General features: G+C 48.2%; 9 protein-coding genes across 9 annotated transcripts; 4 read left to right on the forward strand and 5 right to left on the reverse strand.

The window, feature by feature from the left end:
* Nucleotides 1–44: 44 nt before the first annotated feature.
* On the forward strand, nucleotides 45–741 carry N7478_008597 (60S ribosomal protein uL5; the record flags this gene model as incomplete). The annotated part of the gene is made up of 3 exons (XM_056924811.1): nucleotides 45–47; nucleotides 113–510; nucleotides 615–741. 3 exons carry the CDS (start codon nucleotides 45–47, stop codon nucleotides 739–741), a joined length of 528 nt encoding a protein of 175 aa, XP_056777537.1.
* Nucleotides 742–2,199: 1,458 nt separating this feature from the next.
* N7478_008598 (uncharacterized protein) lies at nucleotides 2,200–2,737 on the reverse strand (the record flags this gene model as incomplete). Its single annotated transcript, XM_056924812.1, has 2 exons — nucleotides 2,200–2,469; nucleotides 2,573–2,737. The coding sequence occupies 2 exons, from the start codon at nucleotides 2,735–2,737 to the stop codon at nucleotides 2,200–2,202; spliced, it is 435 nt and encodes a 144-aa protein (XP_056777538.1).
* Nucleotides 2,738–3,857: 1,120 nt separating this feature from the next.
* N7478_008599 (pyruvate carboxylase) lies at nucleotides 3,858–7,509 on the reverse strand (the record flags this gene model as incomplete). The annotated part of the gene is made up of 2 exons (XM_056924813.1): nucleotides 3,858–3,965; nucleotides 4,036–7,509. 2 exons carry the CDS (start codon nucleotides 7,507–7,509, stop codon nucleotides 3,858–3,860), a joined length of 3,582 nt encoding a protein of 1,193 aa, XP_056777539.1.
* A 1,373-nt stretch (nucleotides 7,510–8,882) lies between these two features.
* N7478_008600 (uncharacterized protein) lies at nucleotides 8,883–9,275 on the forward strand (the record flags this gene model as incomplete). Its single annotated transcript, XM_056924814.1, has 2 exons — nucleotides 8,883–9,063; nucleotides 9,247–9,275. The coding sequence occupies 2 exons, from the start codon at nucleotides 8,883–8,885 to the stop codon at nucleotides 9,273–9,275; spliced, it is 210 nt and encodes a 69-aa protein (XP_056777540.1).
* A 1,023-nt stretch (nucleotides 9,276–10,298) lies between these two features.
* On the forward strand, nucleotides 10,299–11,909 carry N7478_008601 (transposase; the record flags this gene model as incomplete). The annotated part of the gene is made up of 1 exon (XM_056924815.1): nucleotides 10,299–11,909. The coding sequence occupies one exon, from the start codon at nucleotides 10,299–10,301 to the stop codon at nucleotides 11,907–11,909; it is 1,611 nt and encodes a 536-aa protein (XP_056777541.1).
* A 554-nt stretch (nucleotides 11,910–12,463) lies between these two features.
* On the forward strand, nucleotides 12,464–12,768 carry N7478_008602 (uncharacterized protein; the record flags this gene model as incomplete). Its single annotated transcript, XM_056924816.1, has 2 exons — nucleotides 12,464–12,634; nucleotides 12,676–12,768. The coding sequence occupies 2 exons, from the start codon at nucleotides 12,464–12,466 to the stop codon at nucleotides 12,766–12,768; spliced, it is 264 nt and encodes an 87-aa protein (XP_056777542.1).
* A 426-nt stretch (nucleotides 12,769–13,194) lies between these two features.
* Nucleotides 13,195–18,633, reverse strand: N7478_008603 (uncharacterized protein; the record flags this gene model as incomplete). The annotated part of the gene is made up of 6 exons (XM_056924817.1): nucleotides 13,195–13,551; nucleotides 13,620–17,840; nucleotides 17,907–18,278; nucleotides 18,342–18,368; nucleotides 18,504–18,524; nucleotides 18,598–18,633. The coding sequence occupies 6 exons, from the start codon at nucleotides 18,631–18,633 to the stop codon at nucleotides 13,195–13,197; spliced, it is 5,034 nt and encodes a 1,677-aa protein (XP_056777543.1).
* Nucleotides 18,634–19,173: 540 nt separating this feature from the next.
* On the reverse strand, nucleotides 19,174–20,155 carry N7478_008604 (uncharacterized protein; the record flags this gene model as incomplete). The annotated part of the gene is made up of 3 exons (XM_056924818.1): nucleotides 19,174–19,377; nucleotides 19,567–19,839; nucleotides 19,922–20,155. The coding sequence occupies 3 exons, from the start codon at nucleotides 20,153–20,155 to the stop codon at nucleotides 19,174–19,176; spliced, it is 711 nt and encodes a 236-aa protein (XP_056777544.1).
* A 501-nt stretch (nucleotides 20,156–20,656) lies between these two features.
* On the reverse strand, nucleotides 20,657–21,620 carry N7478_008605 (SDR family oxidoreductase; the record flags this gene model as incomplete). The annotated part of the gene is made up of 3 exons (XM_056924819.1): nucleotides 20,657–21,036; nucleotides 21,090–21,271; nucleotides 21,334–21,620. 3 exons carry the CDS (start codon nucleotides 21,618–21,620, stop codon nucleotides 20,657–20,659), a joined length of 849 nt encoding a protein of 282 aa, XP_056777545.1.
* Nucleotides 21,621–21,773: the final 153 nt, after the last annotated feature.

Raw genomic sequence — 21,773 nt, forward strand, 5'->3', positions numbered from 1 at the left:
CCACTCAACTCGTCGACCACCATATCCACGCCATAACAGTCGCCATGGTATGTCTACACCACAACCAACTACCCCAAACGATCACACAACAGATATTCTAACAAAAATGCAGTCGGACGGAAAGGATAAGAGCGCCAACCCCATGCGCGAGATGCGCATCCAGAAGCTCGTGCTGAACATCTCAGTCGGCGAGTCTGGTGACAGACTGACCCGTGCCGCTAAGGTTCTGGAGCAGCTTTCTGGTCAGACCCCTGTCTACTCCAAGGCCCGTTACACCGTCCGTACCTTCGGTATCCGTCGTAACGAGAAGATCTCCGTTCACGTCACCGTCCGTGGCCCCAAGGCTGAGGAGATTCTCGAGCGTGGCCTCAAGGTCAAGGAGTACGAGCTCCGCAAGCGCAACTTCTCCGAGACCGGTAACTTCGGTTTCGGTATCTCCGAGCACATCGATCTGGGTATCAAGTACGACCCTGGTATCGGTATCTACGGCATGGACTTCTACGTCTGCATGTGAGTGCTTTCTCTACCCCAGGATTGGAATCAGGACCATCGCAATGGAAGACACGAGACAGGGAAAACAGAAAGCACAATCTCTGACCATTTTTTTCTAATAGGACCCGCCCCGGTGAGCGTGTCGCCAAGCGTCGCCGCTGCAAGTCCTCCATCGGTGTCAACCACAAGATCAACGCCACCGAGACCATGAAGTGGTTCAAGAACCGCTTCGACGGTATCATCCGGTAAATACCTCAAATGGAATGATGAGGAGACATAAAGGGTGAATGAAATCTTGTGTTTTATGATTGCATCGATGGGAGCCAAAAATTTCTTCCGCCCGAAAACAAAAAACGCGGCCTAGGACGGACCCGTCGAGAATCAATCCGGCCGGGCTCTGATTCTGCGTCGGATATGGTGTTCTGAACCCTTTTTTTTATTATCTTATTACACGGCAACCAGGATAGGCGTGTTAGAGACATGAATCCACTACATTTGCACATCCGCATTTCTTTTTTCTTTTTCACAATGAAGGCTGCACGAAAGGTGTTGTTTCCCGCATAACCATTGCTGAAAAGACTGGTTGGCACTGGACTTTGTCTGGTGTCGACATACTCGCTTGACTTGGTTTATAACCAGTCAAAGAGTTGGGTTCCTCCTTCGTGGAGGGGTATTACCCTGGCCTCTCTTGTCCATTACTGTCTCAACCTGGTGTCGCTCTTCTCTTGCGTAGCAGTAGACCTTGTAGTGCGTAGTCATAGTATTCGAGATTCTTTCTCTACCACGTAGCCCATTCTCCTATCTGAAATGCATCCGCCGGGCGGACATCTCGTGTCCCTGCCCATGCCCATGCCCATCAACCCCAAGAACTCCCACGACAATCGACAATCAACTATTAACATGCCCATACAGAAGACCTGTTGCTCATGGCATTGCCCATTTCAAGCAGGTATCATTCAACTGCACAGCGAATTGCCTTTGCACCAGTGCAACACTGGGTTTTAGGGGCTTGTTTCCATAGCACCTTCAAATTAGGGCAAGTTAAGGCTTATTACGGTCCAGTACCCGCTGACTATCAGCTTTCACTTGGGCAAGGCTTTAGTGATATTTTCTTTGGCGTCTGTTGGAAAATATGATAAATGGCAATCTTCCCAAGGTTCCAATTTGCATTATACTTCATCTATGTCCAGCTAAATTACAATCCTTCAATGGGCAGTATTCTCACTGCAAATATACTAGTACGAGTTCCAACCTTTCCCATTGCATCGTACACTCGATACAAAATAGCAAATTAATCAATAGTATAGTAATCTCAAGATTGAATGTGTAATCCCGATGCCTCAGTACATCTGCAGGTCACAGTAGGTCGAGGCTATACCACTATATACAACCTTGATAACTTTTTACTAAGTTAGGTTCAATATCAATTCCTCGATTCATCCGCTCAAAGCTACATTAAAAAATATCCCTATGGATCCATACCTAAGAAGAAGTTGAACACACCGATCGACACCATTCAAAAAAAAAAAAACATAAACATTGCATATAAATCAAACACCTAACTAGCATAACGAACAAATAGTACACCTCAAATTCCCATTCCACACCCATCATTCATTTCAAATAATCTGCATCCCTCAAGGAAGAAAAACAGAAATCAAGCTCTTGAAAGAATACATTAAATCCAATCCATCCGCTGGAAACCTACTACTTCCCACGCGTATACCCATCCCAAAGCTTCCCAAAGAACCCACTCGGACTCTGCTGCTCATTCCAACTTGCCCGTCTCCCAGCCATATTCGCATCATCCGACTGGCGTTTCTGAGTGTGCAGATTCGAGAACAATCCCGCCGCGTTTCCGGATGAAGCGCTTGAGCGTCGACGCTCGTTAACGGTGGGTGTAGTTGGGGAGCCGGCTTGATTTGCGTTTGCGATGTGGGCATTAGCTGTGTTTGAGGAGGTTGAGGCGTCGGAGCCCTGGATGAGATGAGATGAATTAATTAGTACATGTATTGATGTGATGTGATGTGATGTGATGGATGTTAGGAGGGGTTAGATAGATAAATAGATAGATAGATACCTTTCGGGCATTCAAGTTGGCCATCATTTCTGGCGTGAGAGCCCATGGGGCTCGGGAGGCTGGACCCTTTGCACCACCGTTTGTCCAGACGTTGTGGTGTTCATGGCGGTCGCCAGATAGGCCGTGCCAATGGCGGCGAGTGTTGTCGTTGTCGTTGTCGGACATTTTCAGGTTAAGTCACCTATAGTGTATAGTATAGTATAGGTTATTTTGATAGTTGTGGGCGGTTTTTTTCTTTCTCTCTTGGCTGAGGACTAAAGAACTCTCAAAAATAATGTTAGAAAGGTATAATGACGATAAGATAATTATGAGTAGAGATGGTTTGGGAGAATGGGATGGGGAATAGTGGCGGGGAGTCAAAGACGTCATGGTTGGAATGTGGTTGGATCCATGGGCCGGGGGCTTGTATGTACAGAAGGGAGGTGTGATGGATCTATTTTAGAGATCGAGACCCGATTCGGGGTAGGGTTTAAATGTAGGAGACAAAAGAAAGAAACATACCGTTTGTATACTGTGGTGGTTGACTAGGTAGTAGTAATAGTATGTTGAAATGGACAAGAGGGGGTGGAGGTGGAGGTGGATTTGATTTATATAGGATGCAGACAGACAAGGATTATCCAATGCTACCCAGAACTGTCGTGTGATACTTGATAAATAACCTTAGAAAAAGCCCTCGTAACTACTAATACTGTGTAAAGACACCAAGATCAGCCTGCAGCTTCTCTCAGTACCGTCATTTACCCCGGACTTCGATAGGCCGCGCTATCCCGATTTGCGATGGTGGAACCAATCATATCGCGATTTGATTTGCAATTAGATTGATATACAGGTAAGCTGGACACAGCTTCATCAGCAAATATGAATCCACCAGTTAAACTCGAATGAATAGTACAAGTGGGCACCTAGATTGCCCCGTCAGCGGGGCTGCAGGTTGACGTAACAAGCGATGCGGGGAAAGCTCGGGGGCAAATTGGAATTGAGCAATAGGATGGATACTGCATATTGGTATTTCATCCTCGGCCGTTTAGTGACAGGAGCAAGGTATTTGAAATTGAAATTGAAATTGAAAAGATGTCCATTGTCATTGTAGGATAATAATAGACTAAGTAAATGAAAAGTAACAAGCCATTACTATACGCAAAGGAAATAAATATCCCACATGGAAACAAATCAATGAAGAAACGCTAGAAAGAAAAAGCTATCATGGCATCTTTGAGCACTGCAGTCATGCACCTCTTATACACAAACAAAATCACTCTTTTTGCTTTTAATTTGGCATAAGAATTTAGGCCTTGCCAATCTTGCAAACAAGATCCTGGCCATCGACAGAGTCGCCCTCCTTGACTTGGAGAGATTCGACCTTACCGCTGTGAGGGGCGGAGATAACCATTTCCTATTGAGAGTGTTAGTGAATGAATTATGGAAGAGAGGGGGAAAATCAAGATATGTATGTGGATACGTACCATCTTCATGGCGCTCAGCACCGCAATGGGGTCACCCTTCTTAACCTCGTGGCCGTCGTGGACACGGATCTCAACAACAACACCGCTCATGGGAGCACCGACTTGGCTGCTGTCAGCGGCATCGGCCTTAGGACGAGCAATGTTGTCAATGGAAGCCTTCTGGTCGTCAACGCTGACTTGACGGACCTCACCGTTGACTTCGTAGAAGACCTCACGCTGACCAGTCTGCTCAGAGAGAGGACCGATAGCCAGCAACTTCAGAATAAGAACCTTACCCTGCTCAAGCTCGACGTGGAACTCCTCACCGATCTCGGGACGAGCCAGGAAGAAGCGAGTAGGCAGGACGGAAAGGTCACCGAACTTAGAAACGAACTTGCGGTAGTCATCGAAGACCTTGGGGTACATGGCATAGGAGGCGACGTCGCACTCGGTAGCGGAGCCCCACTTCTCGCGGATGTCCTTCTTGATCTGGACGAGGTCCAGAGGCTCCAGGTACAAACCGGGACGCTTCTCGAGCTTGCGGCGGTCACGCAGGGCCTTGGAGCGCAGAGGCTCGGGGAAGCCACCGAAGGGCTGACCCATCAGACCCTCAAGGAACTCCAGGACGGAGCCAGGGAAGTCAAGCTCGCCGGCACGGTCGATGACATCCTCGGAGGTCAGCTTGTTGGAGACCATGAACTGGGCCAAGTCACCGACAACCTTGGAGGTGGGGGTGACCTTGACAATATCGCCCAGCAGGAGATTAGCAGACTCGTAGGCCTTCTTGGTCTGGGCCCACTGCTGACCGAGACCCAGTTGGGAGGCCTGGAAGATCAGGTTGGTGAGTTGACCACCGGGGATCTCGTGCTCGTAAACCTCGGGATCGGGACCGGTGAGACCAGCCTCGAAGGGAGAGTAGAGCAGACGAAGCTGAGCCCAGTAGGTGTCAAGGGCGCGAACATGGCCCAGGTCCAGACCGGGGTCGTTCTCAGTTCCCTGGAGGGAAGCCAGGATGGCACCAATGCTGGGCTGAGAGGTCATACCGGACAGACTGTCAGTGGCGGCATCGACGGCATCAGCGCCAGCCTGGGCGCAAGCAATCATGGAGGCAACACCAGTACCGGCGGAGTCGTGGGTGTGAACGTGGATAGGAAGGTCGGGGTACTTCTCACGAATAGTACCAACCAGGAGACGGGCAGCCTGGGGCTTCAGGACACCAGCCATATCCTTGATACCCAGAACGTGGGTGCCAAGCTTGACGATTCTGTCAACCAGAGAAAGGTAGTACTCCAGGTTGTACTTCTTGCTGGGGTTCAACATGTCACCACTGTAGCAAATGGTGGCCTCGACCACACCGCCAGCCTGCTGGACAGCCTTGATACCAACCTCGAGCTGGTCAACGTCGTTAAGGGCATCGAAAACACGGAAGATGTCAACACCGTACTTCTTGGCCTGCAGACAGAAGTGGTAGATGGCGTTGTCGGGAAGGGAGGAGTAGGCGACACCGTTGGCACCACGCAGCAGCATCTGGAAGGGGATGTTGGGCACAGCCTTGCGGAGCTTGCGAAGACGGTCCCAGGGGTCCTCGTAGAGGAAACGCATGGCGACATCGAAGGTGGCACCACCCCAGCACTCCAGAGAGTAGGCGTTCTGGAGGGCGTGGCTAGTCTCATGGGCAATGTTCAGCATATCAATGGTACGAACACGGGTAGCCAGAAGAGACTGGTGGGCATCACGCCAGGTGGTGTCCATGAGCAAGCAGCCCTTGTTGGCACGGACGGCCTTAGCGAAGGCATCTGGGCCCTGGCTGTCGAGGATCTGCTTCCAACCCTTGAGGCAGGGCTGGGTGACATCGAGAGGCTTGCCGGAAGCATCCTTGAGGATAGGCTTGATGATGTCGGTCTTGAGCTTAGGCTCGCCCATCTGGCCCTTGATGCTGCTGCCGTTGACAGCAACGTCACCCAGGTAGGCCAACAGCTTCTGAGCACGGTTCTGAGAGCCGACCAGAGCAAACAGCTCAGGAGTGTCATCAATGAAAGTGGTCCAGCAAGTACCATCGATGAAAGTAGGGTGGCTCAGCAAAGAGGCAAGGAAGGGAATGTTGGTCTTGACACCACGGATACGGAACTCAACCAGGGCACGCAGCATCTTGCGGCGGGAGATCTCGTAGGTCGAACCACGGCAAGTACACTTGACCAACATGGAGTCGTAGTGAGGGGTGATGATAGCACCAGCGAAACCATTACCACCATCTAGACGAACACCGTTACCACCAGCGGAACGGTAGACTTCAATCTTACCAGTGTCGGGGGAGAAGCCCTTGGAGGGGTCCTCAGTGGTGATACGGCACTGAATAGCAAAACCGCGGGTAGAGATGCGGTCCTGGGTAAGACCCAGCTGCTCGAGAGTAGCACCAGCAGCAATCTGGATCTGGGCAGCGACGATATCGATACCAGTGATCTCTTCGGTGATAGTGTGCTCGACCTGAATACGAGGGTTGATCTCAATGAAGTAGTAGCGGTTCTGCTGGTCCACCAGGAACTCAGCGGTACCAGCGTTGCGGTACTTGACAGACTTGGCCAGCTTCACGGCATCTGCCAGAATCCTGTCACGGACATCGACAGGCAGGTCCTTGGCTGGAGCAATCTCAACAACCTTCTGGTGACGACGCTGAACGGAGCAGTCACGCTCGAACAGGTGAACGACGTTACCCTGGTTGTCACCAAGCAGTTGGACTTCAATGTGCTTGGGCTTGTCGAGGAAGCGTTCGACGAAGACGGTGCCATTGCCGAAGGCAGACTTGGCCTCGGAAGTAGCACGCTCGAAGGCATCACGGAGAGAAGCTTGGTCGCGAACAACACGCATACCACGACCACCACCACCGAAGGCGGCCTTGATGATGATGGGGAAACCATATTCATCAGTGAAAGACTTGACATCGTCGTAGTGCTCGACGGGACCCTCGGTACCGGGAACAACCGGAACCTGACACTTGATGGCCAATCGACGAGCGGAAACCTTGTCACCCAACTTATCGATGGTGTCAGCGGTCGGGCCTACGAAGACAATGCCTGCCTCCTCGACCTTTCGGGCGAAGACGGCGTTCTCCGAAAGGAAACCGTAACCGGGGTGAATGAGCTGCACGCCGTGCTCCTTTGCAATCTTAATGATCTCCTCACCAGCGAGATAGGCACCAACGGGAGTATATTGACCCCGGTGTCCGATCATGTAGGCCTCATCCGCCTTCTGTCGGTGCATGGACAGACGATCTTCGTGTGAGAAGACGGCGACTGTTTGCAGGGACAACTCGTGTGCTGTACGGAAGATACGAATGGGGATTTCACCACGGTTGGCTACTAAGATCTTCTGGAAGTGCATAATGGTGGAATTCGCCCGCAGACGACGGTGAACGGAGTCATGGTGATGTTCGTGGTGGTCCTCCACGAACTCAGACTCGTCAATGGCGCTCTCGGGTTGGCGTTGCGGGGCAGACATTGTGACGTGGGGAAGGAAGGGAGGGGGGTAAATAATTAGAGAGATAAGGGTATAGAGGAACGGGACTGAATGTTGATACAAAAGTTAGTCAATCCCGGAAAACTCAATTGCCCAATGATTCGGATAGAAAGGAAATTGAAATTAAGAAGGTGTTTTGCGCGGAGGAGGGGGGGAAAGTGACTCACGGGTTTATAGAAGCTGTCAAAAGCTCCGGATAGAACCCCAGGCCGGTTTCGGCAAGATTACAAGCGCAATCGCTCGTTACTAAAGGTTAGAGTCAGACAAACACTGACTCGTTTTTTATGAAGTAGAAAAGGAGGAGGATGAGATTGAAGAAAAAGTGGAAGACGAAGAGAATAAAATGTGGGTTGAGGTGGGATAGATATGAAAAAAGAGGGGGGCAGCAGACAGAGGCAGCAGACAGAGCAGAGCCTGGTCGATCAACGATCAACGTAATCTCGTATTGTCACCAATACTTTCCGGGGCGAACACGCTGACACGCAGGATGAGGTAACGGGTACTTACCGCCACAGTCTCACCGGTACACCGGCAGTTTATTGAGTGACAATTGTCAATAGCTAACAAGAGTTAAGGAAAGGGAGAGAGATATAGGTCCTTGGCTGCTTGGCTGCAAGAATTGAAAAATAAAATAACAGTAAAATCAGTTCTTTTTCAAGTTTTTTTTGTTTCCTTCATTCGCCGACCGTCCTTTATATGTTTTTCCCCAGTGATCCCCATGTCCCCTCATCTATCCACTCTATTACATAGATTGCCCAGGTTCTCCCCCCCCCAATTGAAGGAAATTGGTCCAATTTCCCCGGTTTCTAGCTTACGCCTACTAACGAAATCGGGCTCCTAACGAGATCTCCCGATGATATCATACTATGGACGCTGGTCGATCGGGTGGATTAGGTATGTCTCGCTGTCCCACGGGGGAGAAAACGAGGACGACCTCGGGTCCTCGGGCTCTCTCTACAATCCACCGTCCTAAGAACGAAAAGTGGAAAAGTGGGTAAAGAAAAAAAAAGGTCCAGAATTGGCACCTCATTCAGACGGTTATCGACGGGAAACCAGAGGGTCCGGGGGAGACTCGGAGAACTCTCGACATGTGCATTTTCATACTGTACCTCCCACTACACGTACAGTACCTAGTCAATAGCTGCCCACTGCAAGCTGCTGAATGGGATAAAGTGGGCCAATCATGGCTGATCATTTATCACGCTGTCGACATTGGCCAACTGCACTGAAGTGCACAGGTACATGCCAATTCAAGTTCTAATTGGAAAAATCCCCCCCCCCCCCCCCGATCTACTTCTTGACCTCGGGGAAGGTCATTCCGATGTAGGAATTCCTATTATGCTATCTCTTGACTCATGGATCAGGACAATTTTACCTTCTCCAGCGCCATCTTCTACCCTGCCACCGGGTACTCCGCCGAAATTCTGGGTTGGGTCATGCGTCCATTTTCTCTAGAGGAAAGGATCTCCTATGGCCACCCCCGGTGTACTCTTCCGACCACCGCACCATGGGCGGATACTCTGCCGCCTCTCCGTGGTAAATGCCGCCGGAATATGGAAATAATAGGAAATAGGATATTTAGCACGAAAAGCGGGTTAGATCATGCGAACTGGGTAATTACTTGGCGCTGCAGTGATCTCCCGCTGATTCAATTGACAGGTACACAGGAATAGGTCAGTCTGCTCCCTCTTTTTTTTTTTTTTTTTTTTTTTGGTTTAGGTGGTCTTTGGTCTGTCTTGGAGGGGTAAAAGCCCCCATTGTCCAGCCCTGCCGGAGAACTGCCCTCCCCTCCGCCCCACGTCTTTCCCCCAAGTACCGGTATCGTGAACAAATTGAATCTGGTAACTCTAAATATTAATCTATTATTCTATTTCAATATATTACTCTGCAGGGTAAACCTCTGATAAAATTATATTTGGTGTACAATGATAAAAAAGAAAGAGACCATCAATATAAAATGATCCCTTTCAACATGTTTGAAGCAGATCTTACACCCACATCAACCCAAAAATGCGACAGGATCTCCTCCTGCAGCTGCACATCCTACCCTTCAGACACGAATGAATCCTAAGCAAAAGCAAAAGCAAGCAATAAATGCACGAATCACATCACTTTCCGCTCTTATCATCAACCTGATCAACTAGGCACCAAACCATTATCTTCAGCTACAGTACAGTACAGTATGTACAGTACGAAGAAGATGTCGACGTCATAGCCTATAACGAACAGCGCTTTTCTAAATAACCCGTTTGCCGATTCGCGCGAGAGAAAATACTTCACTGAAATAGAATATCATAGTATAATGCTGTAATAATAATATTAACAAAATACATAACACATCACGTCAACACAAAGCTGTACCTCTTTTAACCGCTCGCTGGATCTGGACCCAGATCTATTCCTCTCCACATTCTCCGCGGGGAAAATAATATCCCCGGGATAATCTTTTGAGCTCTTCTTTCCTTCTTTCCATATACCCGGCCCGAGGGCATCGGATGATTATCGGTCGATGTTTATGTCCCGATCCCGTCTTCTTTTGTCAGTTGGAAAAGATTAAATAGAGTCCGTATACATAATACTGGAATATATTAAGCTGAAATGGTAGAGTCATATGCCTACTTCATACTAACCGGCCCCACAATTTTTCTTTCACAAAAATAATGAACCCTCGCTTACGAGGGTCCGCCACCCATATGGAACAGATCACCCATATGGAACATTTTTTCTAAATCTTACCACAACCACTATTATCATCTACCACACCACCAACAATGCCTAAAACCAATAAAGATATAGAGAACCAGATTCAGCTGGCAATAGAGTCTCTCTCTGAGCAATCTAAGCCTAATATTAGGAAGACTGCGCGAGAATTCGCGGTTCCTGAAGGCCGTCTTCGTCGGCGCTGGCAAGGTGGAAAATCGCTTTTCCAACGACAACCTAATGGCCGGAAGCTTAGTATTGCACAGGAGAAGGCTTTATGTGAATATATTGATTATTTTGATGCGGTCGGAGCATCAATAAATCGCCGTCAAATTGCTATTGCTGCCGATTCAATTCTGGAAGAAGATCATACCGACACCACCACAGATCCCCCACAAATTGGCGACCATTGGCTAAAGCGTTTTCTTAAACGGTATCCTGAGTACTATATACGACGTCGGCGAGCTCTTGATGTTGAAAGAGCTACTGCACTGGATAAATCCGTTATAGAGAGATGGTTTCAAGACTATCAACGTATAGTGGCTAAATATGGCATCTGTCAACAAGATATCTACAATTTTGACGAAACTGGCTTCCAAATTGGCGTCGGTCGCGATCAATTTATTATCACAAGACATCCAAAAAAGAAGCTATTTAATGGCTCAGTTACCAATCGCGAGTCTGTCACTGTTTTAGAGGCTGTTTCGGCTGATGGCTTTACATGCCCACCGCTGATTATTCTAAGCGCTAAACAAGCATTACTACGTTGGTTTGATAAAATTGAAGACGACGAGCATCTTGCTATAACTGATACTGGCTATATCAATGATACATTAGCATATCAATGGATTCAGCTGTTTCATAAATGGACAATTTCTCGTACCATTGGGAAAAAGAGGCTAGTTTTATGCGATCGTTTTGGATCACATTTAACGCGTCAATTTGTTGAATTTTGTGAGAAGAATGATATCATTCTATTCTTCTTACTCTCACATACTAGCCATATACTACAACCTCTCGATGTTGGAGTGTTTAGTGTATATAAACACTGGCATAGTGAGGCAGTTGAGGCGGCTACAATGACTGGATGCCGTAAATTTTCAAAGGATGAATTCCTACATTCAATCAGTGAAATCAGACGCAAAACCTTCCGGCCACATACAATCAAGCTTGGGTTTAGATTAACTGGCCTTTGGCCAATTAATTCTAAGCTTATTACCGATGAATTGGATTCGTACGATCCATATTATGATAATATATCCCGGGAAGATACACCATCAGTTAACTCACAAAATACTGAGTTTAGCACCCCAAAAACCGCTGAGAGAGTTCGAAGAATTAGCGATCGTATTAATCAATATGATCCTACTACTCAACGTTTTAAAGAAGGGCTAGCAAAGCTTGTAAAGGGTGCTGAGACTCAGGCAATGTTGGCTGTCCAACTGCAACGGGAATTCGATTCTACACAAGCTATTATGGGAGCACGTCACGCTAGATATGATGCTTCTCGCCGTTATACGCAAATCACTGGTATTATCAATTCAAGCCAGATCAAAGAAATGAAGCTAAAAGAATATAAATTGACTGAAAAAGCCGATCAAGAAAAGACGAAGCGGAAGTGGAAGAAGATATTGGTTGAAATTAGGAAGCATGGAAGAGCCAAAAAACGCCGGGGAAATTAACTTGATTTTGTATTCTAATATTAAAATGGCTGATTGATTTGTTTATTATTTTTAGTTAATTAATTAACTATATGGTGGTGTGGTAAATAGTAGTTGTAGTACGATTTAGCAAAAATGTTCCATATGGGTGATCTGTTCCATATGGGTGGCGGACCCTCGTAAGCGAGGGTTCATTATTTTTGTGAAAGAAAAATTGTGGGGCCGGTTAGTAGAGTAGATCATGATTTACAGCACGCACAATACCCGCAGATAGAAGGCCGTACCGACGTAAATTAGAAAGTCTTGGAAATCTTCTGAAGAATTGATCAAGACACGCAATCTAAAACCAGACCTCGCATGTACGTACATGTACGGAGTACAGTATGAGGTAGTATGTCGGCAGTACATAGTAAAGCTCAGCTTACTGCCAAGGTCTTGTCTGAATCACTAGCTACATATTTGTCGTTATCGTCCTACAGCTCACTAGTCAAATAGTCAAATTGAATGCTGGGCATGTATGTAGTGCGAGGGTCCCGTGGCGGAGTTAGGTCACGCTTCCAAAAAACAATCCCTTGATGCTACCTTCGAACTCTGCCCAGGTGGAGGAGGCTGGGCGCTCCTTGCGTGATACACTAGTGAATATCATGAAGATCATTGTTACGGCCCCTGAGGGCGGTGTCTTGGCGTCTTGGCGGGGTTTCAATGTTGCTTTTCTTCATGACTTCAAGATAAGGTCATTTATGCAGGTAAGATTATGTCGATATGGGCATTTATTTCGTCGTTCAAGTTAGGGTCTGGACAGGTCTACGTCTCACTGCAGAGGACTCGTGGGGGACTTACTGGTCTTCAGTGTGCTTACGGGGAGCTGCATATGCGATGACGGATCTATCGTTTGTTTATAGGTCTATTTTCAATGTTGAAGATTAATTAATAAAGCGGCTGGGGCTACTTTCTACAGTCTTGGCTTGGAAAATTCGAAAAAAAAGCAACGCAATGCGATTATCTGAAACAAGGTCGACCACGACCTTGACCAGGAAGCGTGGAAAGAAACGCAAAGCCTATGAAAATACAGTGGATAATAAAAAAGATAGAGAAAATAGTAAGAGAAAGAAAAAACAAATTAACGGGCCGTCATGAAGAACCTCCTATAGCACATCTCCCCCGTCAACCTTTTCCCTCCGAGGCTCATGTCTTTTGCTTCGCACCGAAGAAATCATCACGTCGCTTTATGTTACACATAAGAGAAAAAAATAAATGGGGGAGGGGAAGAACACAAAAAAACAAACGAGGGAATCATTGCATCGGTCTAGAATCCACGGTAGCCGGTAGCTTGCGGAGTAATACCGTTCGCCTGCTGTCCGTATGGCATGGGGCTGCCTGTCGGGGCAGGGCCCTGAGTCAGCATCAATCGAGATCCACCGAGGATGGGGGTGTTGTCCTCGTCAGTCCTTTGTGTTTTCTCTCGGGACTTGCGCTCCTCATTATCCTTCTTGAGCATATCGATGGTGCGGGTTTGTTCGCAGAGGAAGTTGATCATGTAGGGCATGGTGAATTCGTGCAGACCCTTGCGCCATGAGATCTCCATGATGACATCGGGGCGAATGAGATCGTAACAAGCATAGAGCATACCGACGTAGCACTCACGGCTGCCAATGTCCACGAACTATTGAAAGTGTTAGTATGTTTGCTATGAAATTGAAATTGAAAGTTGGGAATGGGAGTTAAGCTTACGTAACGAAGAAGATCCTCAACAACATCGGACTTGGCTGAGATTGCTGCAGTCTCAATAGCATCCTTGTAAAGCTTGTCCTGCTTTGACAGGGCAATGGACTTCTCCCATCGCTTGTTGTTGCGGTAGATGTTGGCGGCAATTTGACGGAAGAAGATGAGGTCATGCTTCTCGAGGCGTTGAGCAAGATCCACAGCATCGAAGTTATCATTGTTATCCACTGAGTCACGGAGAGTCTTGTAGTCCTCCTCCTCGATCAGAAGCTCATTAATGGCATCGTTGACAGCCCGCTTGTTCTGGGCCTGGACGTTCAAGAGGAAGGGCTTGATCAAGGGAATGTTATCGGAGCTCTGGAAGATACGAACGACACGGTTGACGTCAATACGAGGGGTCAAGACTTGGAGCAGGTCAGTCAGAAGCAGCGGTTGCTCCTGCAGGTAGAAGTTCAGGGCACGGTAGTAAATCTCCAGGTTGGCGACCTTGACCACAATGTCCTTGAACGAGTGGTGCTCCCAGGAATCGGCGGCACGCTCCATCATAGCCAAAGCAGCATTGTCCCACTCATCATAGTGGCAGTAAAGGAAGACCAGCTCAGGCCACAAGTTGGCCTCCTCGGAGGCGCGGATCATCTTAGGAATGTTGATGCGAGACCAGAAGAGCTTCAGGTGCTCCATAACACGGTCTGGGTGGTACTTAGACAGAGCGATACCGAGCTCGGTGAACATGCCCATGTGAGCACGCTCCAAGCCCAGACCAGCCTCGAGGACAGAGATGAGCTCATCAAAGTAACCATTGCGCTCGTACTGACGAACAAGGGCTTGCAACTCCTCAGCGTGAACGATCAAGTTAAGACCACAAATCTGGGCAAGACGGAATTCCTTCTTGTCAACGCAGGCCTCGTTGACCTGCTTCCAGACCTTGACGCTGTTAGCCTTACGAGCGCACTCAACGGCAGACTGGTACTCCTCAAGGTGGACCAGGGTAGTGGCAAGCTTGGCCCAGTTGGAAATGTTTGTGAAGAAGATCTTGGCAGCCTGGTGGTATCCCTCCTCATAAGCCTTGTCACCAGATGCTTCGACATTTGCAACATTGGTGGAGCGAAGGAAGTCCTCAAGCTCAGCAAGCTGATCAAGACGGGCAAAGCAGAAGGCAAGACTAGTGTCAATAGCAGGCTCACGGAGAGTCTTGCGGGCCATACGAAGGAACTTAACAAGGTCTTCATCCTTGCCAGCGTGGGTGGCAGTCTCAATAACTTCGTTGTAGTTAGATGGGTCACCCGCGCGGATGTAGGACTCAATTGAGTCGGACACACGAAGACCATCAAGCTGGGCCTTGGCAACTTTGCTCCAAACCTCGGGAAGCTCAATACGCTCGGCGAACTCCTGGGCACGATCAATGCTAACAATGTTCTCAACAAGGACATTGGCGGCGGCGAGGTAGTTGTTGACCTTCTTGTAGATCTCAAAGGCCTCCTCGTACAGACCAACGCTAATACACATCTCAGCAATTTCATCGGCAGAGAACTCGTTCAGCTGGTGGATGTAATCCATCAGGCGTCCCTTGTCGGCCTTTGCAGCAGTCAGCATCAGCAGATTCTGCAAGCTGGAGTTGTCACTGAAAGGCGAAGGCTCCAGGATGATCTTCTCAAGAAGCTCAATAAGCTCGCCAGGAAGATCAGCCTCAAGGAAGCACTTGACGGCCACGGAAACCTTGTCAGGCTCAGTGGATTCGGGAACGGCAGTTGCAACAACCTGGTCAACAAGGGAGCGACGGTGGATGTTGTTCTCGCTCAGGACAAAGGTCCAAACCTCGGGATCCGCACGCTCAACCAGATAGCGAGCCTGAGCGCGGAACATGGAGTTCTCGTTGGTGATGCTAATCAACTCGAGGTCGTTCTGGCCCTTGTGGTACGCAGTGTATGCAAGGTTAGGGTCACGCTTCTCGCAGTACTTTCCGACAGTCAAAGTGTCGTAGAGATCGTTCTCCTTGAGGAACTTCTCGGGGTTGTTGTTGCTATCGATGTAGATCTTTGCAAGGGCGTTGTAAACTGCCTGTTGCTGGTTGCCAGCGGCAAGAGTAGCTTCAAGGAAGGGCAGGAGCAGCTTGAGACGGTTGCGGCTCTCAACTTCGGAGACAAGCTCGTCGATAGGGATGGCAGCGGGGTCCACGGTAGAGAGGAGGTTCTTGATAATGCTCTCATCGCAATCGACATCAAGGAGACCACCGACGACGGCGGGCGCGCGGGATGGGTTGACGCGCTGGACGTAAACCTCGATCGATTTGAACTGTTGATTTTGATAGAGGTACAGAACCAAGTCGTGGATGAAGTTGAATCGGTCACAGACGATAATAAGGGGGAGTTGCTCGGTCAAATGAGCTTCCTTGAGGAAGTTCTTCACCTTTTCGGCGTTGTAGTAGTTGCTCTCACGGCAAATACGCTCAACCTCGGTGACCTGGTTCATGGTGGTAGCGGCTTCAATGTACTTGAAGTGCACTTCGGGGTCCTCGCTAAGGTTGACAATGCTTCCGAGATAGTAATAAAGACCCTCGGCAGTGCGGTACTTCTCGAAAAGATCAACGAGGCGGTTGGCACCGAGAAGATCGGAGAACTTGGTAGCAATTTGAACGACTGCCTGCAAGTTCTGGCGAATGTTGGCATCCAGCATAGTGTCCAAGCAGTCGAGAGTCTGCTCAACGGAAAGACGACCGAAGTATTCCATCAGCCACTCAGGGCTCAGCATGTCAGTACGAACAATGTTTCGCTTGATCACGGAGGGGTCGTCGGAGTTCTCAAGAGCACGCTGAATCAGACCAGCGCCCTCGCAAAGTTGGGAAACACGGGGACGGTCATAGTGGGTGAAGATCTCATTGCCAAGAATGGCGTCCGCAACTTGAGGGGCATTGACAAGGTTCATCTCAAGGAGACGAGTCTGCAGATGACCCTGCTCAGGCTTATTGTCCTTCAAGGCATCAAGGAGGAAGGAAGTGGCTTGCTGAATCATGTTCTGGGAAACGAATACATCGACCACACGTTCAAGGTCCACGAGAGCACCACTCTCCTCATTGGCAAGCTGGCTAGCAAACTCAGCACCCTTCTCGGGGTTGACCCGCACAATGTGCTGAAGAAGCTGAGTGTAGTCAGGCTGATAATTGGCTTGCTTGGAGTAAGTAAGAATCTTCTCGAACTGGCCAGTCTCAGCAAATCCAGCAACAACCTTGTGGGGGATGTTGGCCTGGAGATACACGTTCAAAGCAAGAGACATATCGTATGGGCGAATGATGTCTCCGAGCTCCTCCGAGCCTTCCAGCTTGTTCTCACGCATCCACTTCTCCAGCAAGTGCTTGCGGTTTTGCTGTAAAACGGGTCGAACAAGTTCCACACTCTCGTAGCGGTTCAGGGAACCCTTGTCCAGAAGCATACCAAAGTACTGAAGAATGACTGACATTTGACCAGTCTGGGGAGCGCTCTTGAAACGGTTGATAGTTTCAGCGGTACGGAGGAATCCACGGGGAGAGTTGGCAGCAACCTTAGCAGCCTCGCCATAGTCACCCTGCGAGATGAAGTTGTCGAACTGTGTCTGGAAAAGATGATCGACTCCGGGGAGACCAGCTCTCGAAGCAAGCTTGACGGCAAGACTAGCCATAGCTGGGTTTGCTGTCAGGTAGTTGATGATTGTGTCCTCGTCGACGCTAACGGACAAAACTTGACCCTTGCGGTTGACACCAACAATACCAGCACCCTGATCATCAGGGGCAGTGGTGAAGATGGTTTCACTTGAAATGCGGTTCATGAAGATGCAAGTACCCGTCTCCAGATCATACAGGTGGATGAAGCCGTACTTTGTAACCAAGTAGACAATATCGTATTTCGTAGAAACCTGCATCGCCACAGGGAAGTCGTTGACAGCTTCTTGGGGGAAGAAAACCTCCACAGCCTTCTTCTGGAATCGCGGGTTGGGCTCTTGGTGGTCAATCTCGGCAATCTGCAGCTTTGCGCCAGTTGGGGTTCTAACGGCGAACGAGAAGAGGTGATGTGGCAATGGGGACCCCTCAACGTTAATGGAGGCGAAGGCAGCGGCGTGACCTTCAATGAACTGCGAGATACCACGTTCCTTCGAGTACAGCTGCATTGAACCCACGACACGACCCTGTTGTTGGCTAATACCAACAACAACCATCCATTTCTCCTCGGAGTTGACACGGTAGTTGATAATTTGGCATCCCTAATTAAAAAAGAAAAAACATCAGCGCATGTTTGCGAATACCTTGAAGACGAGAATTTGCCATACCGATAGGTTGGGAAGTCGCTCGAACATTTTCACGGGGTTCTGCTGGGTCGCGTCATAGACATCCCAGTGGTATACGGATGTATCGGTAACCAGACCCAAAGATGTCTCGCTGAACCACTTCCAGTAAACGATATCCTCATTCATCACGGCGGACTTCAGTTTCGACTTAGCCCCAAGATCGAAAATCTGAATTGTGCGGCCTTGGGCCTTAAGAGCGATGATATTCTTGTTCCAGTGCATGATGGCACTGTCGGCGTTGATTGGCCGGCGCATAACCTCATTGTTGTTCTTCAAGTTGATGATAATGACTTGAGGTTTGTCGTCTTCGTCGAGCTTTTGCCTAACGCAAACGTAATGATCGGATTCTAGAGTCTGTGAGGTGAGAGATGCCTAGGTCAGCGTTTGTTTGTTTTGAGAGGTGCGAAAGGAACTTACACATGAAGTGAAGCCAATGGATGCCGGCTAGAAAACAAATAAGTCAGTCAAATTCCTAGACACTCGGAAATGGCCGCTGCGCGCGACCGGGGTATCCGTGTCGTCATGGGAGCTTATGGCGAAGCTCTTGTCCGGGGATAGCAATGTAAGGTGAGAACGTACCGCAATGCCGACATTGGTCAACTGTCAGAAGAAAAGTGTCAGTAAAATCATCCAGGGTGTGAAGTCGTGTCCTCAAAGGGTGGAATGAGCGTACATTGACCACTTCTGTGAACTTGATGGGAAGCGCCATATTTACTGAGGCCGCAGTACGACCTGATCCACCCAGCTGAACGCCCAAGGAAAATGAGGAATAAGAAAGAAAAGGGAATGTGGGTATGGAGAAGGAAGAGATCAAGAAGAAGGAAAGTAAAGAAGATGGAGAGAGATATAGGAGGGGGAGAATGGGGAATCTAAAGAAGCGGAAGTGACCTCAGGAGGTCCGCTGTTGTCGTTGCTGAGGTGTCGCTTACTTGGACCATCACGTGATCTGGGTGAGAGACAGGGGGTTGTTACTGCCCACAACTTGTAAGGTGTCAAGGTATCCGCACCCCGTAGCACTGCAGGTTAAATGAAGGGAAAATCCACCGCGTCATTGGCTTTCTCGCCCCGCTGTTTTTAATTGGCACGTTCTATTAGCCCCACAGCTCTAGACGGTTCTTCGAAGCTTTTCAAGATCATTATTGGTGTTCCGCATGCTGCCTACTGCCTACTGCATCTCTATTCTATTTCAATATTTCATCAGTAAGATACTCTGAAACGAACATGTCTCATTCTTCATTGGAAAGCTTTATTATTTCCGGATATACATGCTGAGCATATCTGTCCCTCTACTCTGTTCATAGGATCGAGTTGGCTTCATGTAGCCGATTTTGCGAGAATCACCGTCATCGGGTTGATTCGAGTTCATTTCCTTGCCGTCGTCACCTATCTCCTTCCCTCCGATTCCACCGTCTTTTCCTTCCACCAAAAGATTCCAATAAACCCCATTAAGGCCCTAGGGACGTCCCGGAAGTTTGGCGTCCTTATACAACGGAAATTCAAGGCATATCAATAAACCACCCGGCTTGATGATCTGACCCATGCTTTTCGCCCAGTCCCTGCGCTGGCGAGGGTGTATCGCACACAGAAACTAACAAATAGGTTACACAATAACCATGGCGATATTTGGAAAGATGTAACTCACAGTATAATCGTAAGCCATATCAAATTTCCTCATTCCATTGGGCTCTCCTTTGAAATCCCAGGTGGAGGAAAAGAAATCCCCTTCCAAGAAAGTCACCGTACCCGGCGAAGAAGACCGCGATTGCTCGTTCCCAAAATGATAGGCGGATGAATGAGACATTTGCGTTGCTGCATATGCCTCAGCCTCTTTAACGGCAGTATCTGATATCTCGAGACCATATGCGTTGAACCCATGAAGCGCTAACATCACTACGTCGTATCCTCGACCACAGCCCTAGATAGTCGTCTGAGTATCAACAAACGCATGACTCAAGAAATTTCACAGACCAAGAAATAGAAAATGCATATTATCTTACCGGAACTACAACATTCTTCTTCGTTCCTTGTATGGTAAATGGGTCGAAGAGTTCACCTGCTCCTTCAACAAGATCAACTAAGGCCGGAGACGCTTTCCCTTGATCCCAAATATTGCTTTCTCCTGCATCCCACAAAGCTGACCATCCAGATTCATAGTCTTGCACAGGACTGTAGATGTTTAGCTTCTTCTTTACACGATTAAGACTAGACAACACAACCATCTTTGGGTCCATTTCGGTTGGAACTTTCGGCAGTTACCGATCAGCAATTTCATTAAGAAAGCGATCATCTTGACCAGTCTCTTGGGTTGACTCTTGTGCCATTTTCGAAATCCGTAAATTTTCCAATTAATGATGTTGATTTGAAACCCTTCTCTCTAGAAACGCCAGAGCTTTCCCGGGGATTTCGGAAAGCGACTTGAACCATGGAAGCAGACTAAATATTCGTGACAATATCCACGTGAATCTTCATAGTTGCATAAAATTCAAAATATTTGGCACTGGCCGTCGCTTTATAGGGTCTTATATATTGAATGTCTAGTATGGAAAACAGCGGACAGGAATTCCGTGCAATGACTTCTCAGAAATAGGCAAATATAGAATGCAAGACTTGCACGTCCCTACTGATTCCGAATTTAGCTATCAACAACTTGAAGACACAAGAACTCTACCTGGTCACATGGAAGTAAGAGACAGAACATTGTATGTCACAAACTTGTCCCAAAGAACTTGAATTTACACATCTGTTGATCTCGAAAGCACCTCCCACTCGTCTAGCTCACGTAAAGTTTCCTGACATCTCTTCCGGATCAAATCAACCGCATCAGATCCCAATAACAGTGAGCTTGGCCATTTCCTTCCGCCAGCCCCATTCTCCCCTTTCACAACATCGACAACCAGCTCGGCGGCTTTCTGAGGATCCCCGGTCTGATTTCCAGCTAGTTTGTCATATTCGCCAGAAATCGCCACATTGATTTCCTCATAGTCATTGTATTTTGGAACCGCCCGCTTTTGGCTCTGAGCGCTCAAGAAGTTCGTGCGAAAAGTCCCAGGCTCAATAAGAAGGGTCTTGATGCCAAATCGGGCTACTTCTCGTGATAGAGACTCCACGGCATCTAACATGATCTGTTTAGCCACATTTGTCTGTTCAGTGGGCGAGTCAACTTACAATGGAGTGCAGCTTTTGAAGAGCAATATGCTCCAGCAGTCGGAACACCGTCCCAAGCGGCCATTGATCCGTTAAAAATGATAGTCCCTGACTTGTTGTGGCGAAGATGTGGTAGAAAAGCACGAGTGGTATTGAGGGTCCCAAAGACATTTGTTTGATATTGTTGGTTCCATTCCTCAATTCTGCAGAAATTAGTTCAATTTTTAGCTCTGGATTGAATCTTGTCAAGGATTAACGGGCTTACGTGGTTTCCTCGACCGTTCCAAATTGAACATAACCAGCGTTGTTCACAAGAACATCGATCTTCCCGTGGATGGAGATAGCCTCTTGAGCCTTTTTATTCAGCTCTTCCTGAGAGGAACTGACATCCAACTGCAGAGTTTCTGCGCCGAGCGCCTTGAGATGAAGGATGCTGTCCACGTTCCGGGCTGTCGCAATCACTTTGCCACCCCGTGCAATGACTGCTTTAACGAAAGCAGCTCCAAGGCCTGAAGAGGTACCCGTGATGAGCCAAATTTGAGGCGAAGACATAGTGGTGGTATCTTTCGGAGTATGCAATGAAGACTTGCGCAATATTTTATAAAGGTAGAAAGACAGCGAGAGGTTGCAAATCTGCTCAAAGTATACAGATTATATAAGTTGAAAATTATGATTTAGATATTTAGGGACATACAGATCTATTTA

Source organism: Penicillium angulare (genome assembly GCF_028827245.1).
Source record: "Penicillium angulare strain IBT 27051 chromosome Unknown utg000005l_segment0_segment0, whole genome shotgun sequence".
NCBI classification, from domain to species: Eukaryota; Fungi; Ascomycota; class Eurotiomycetes; order Eurotiales; family Aspergillaceae; genus Penicillium; species Penicillium angulare.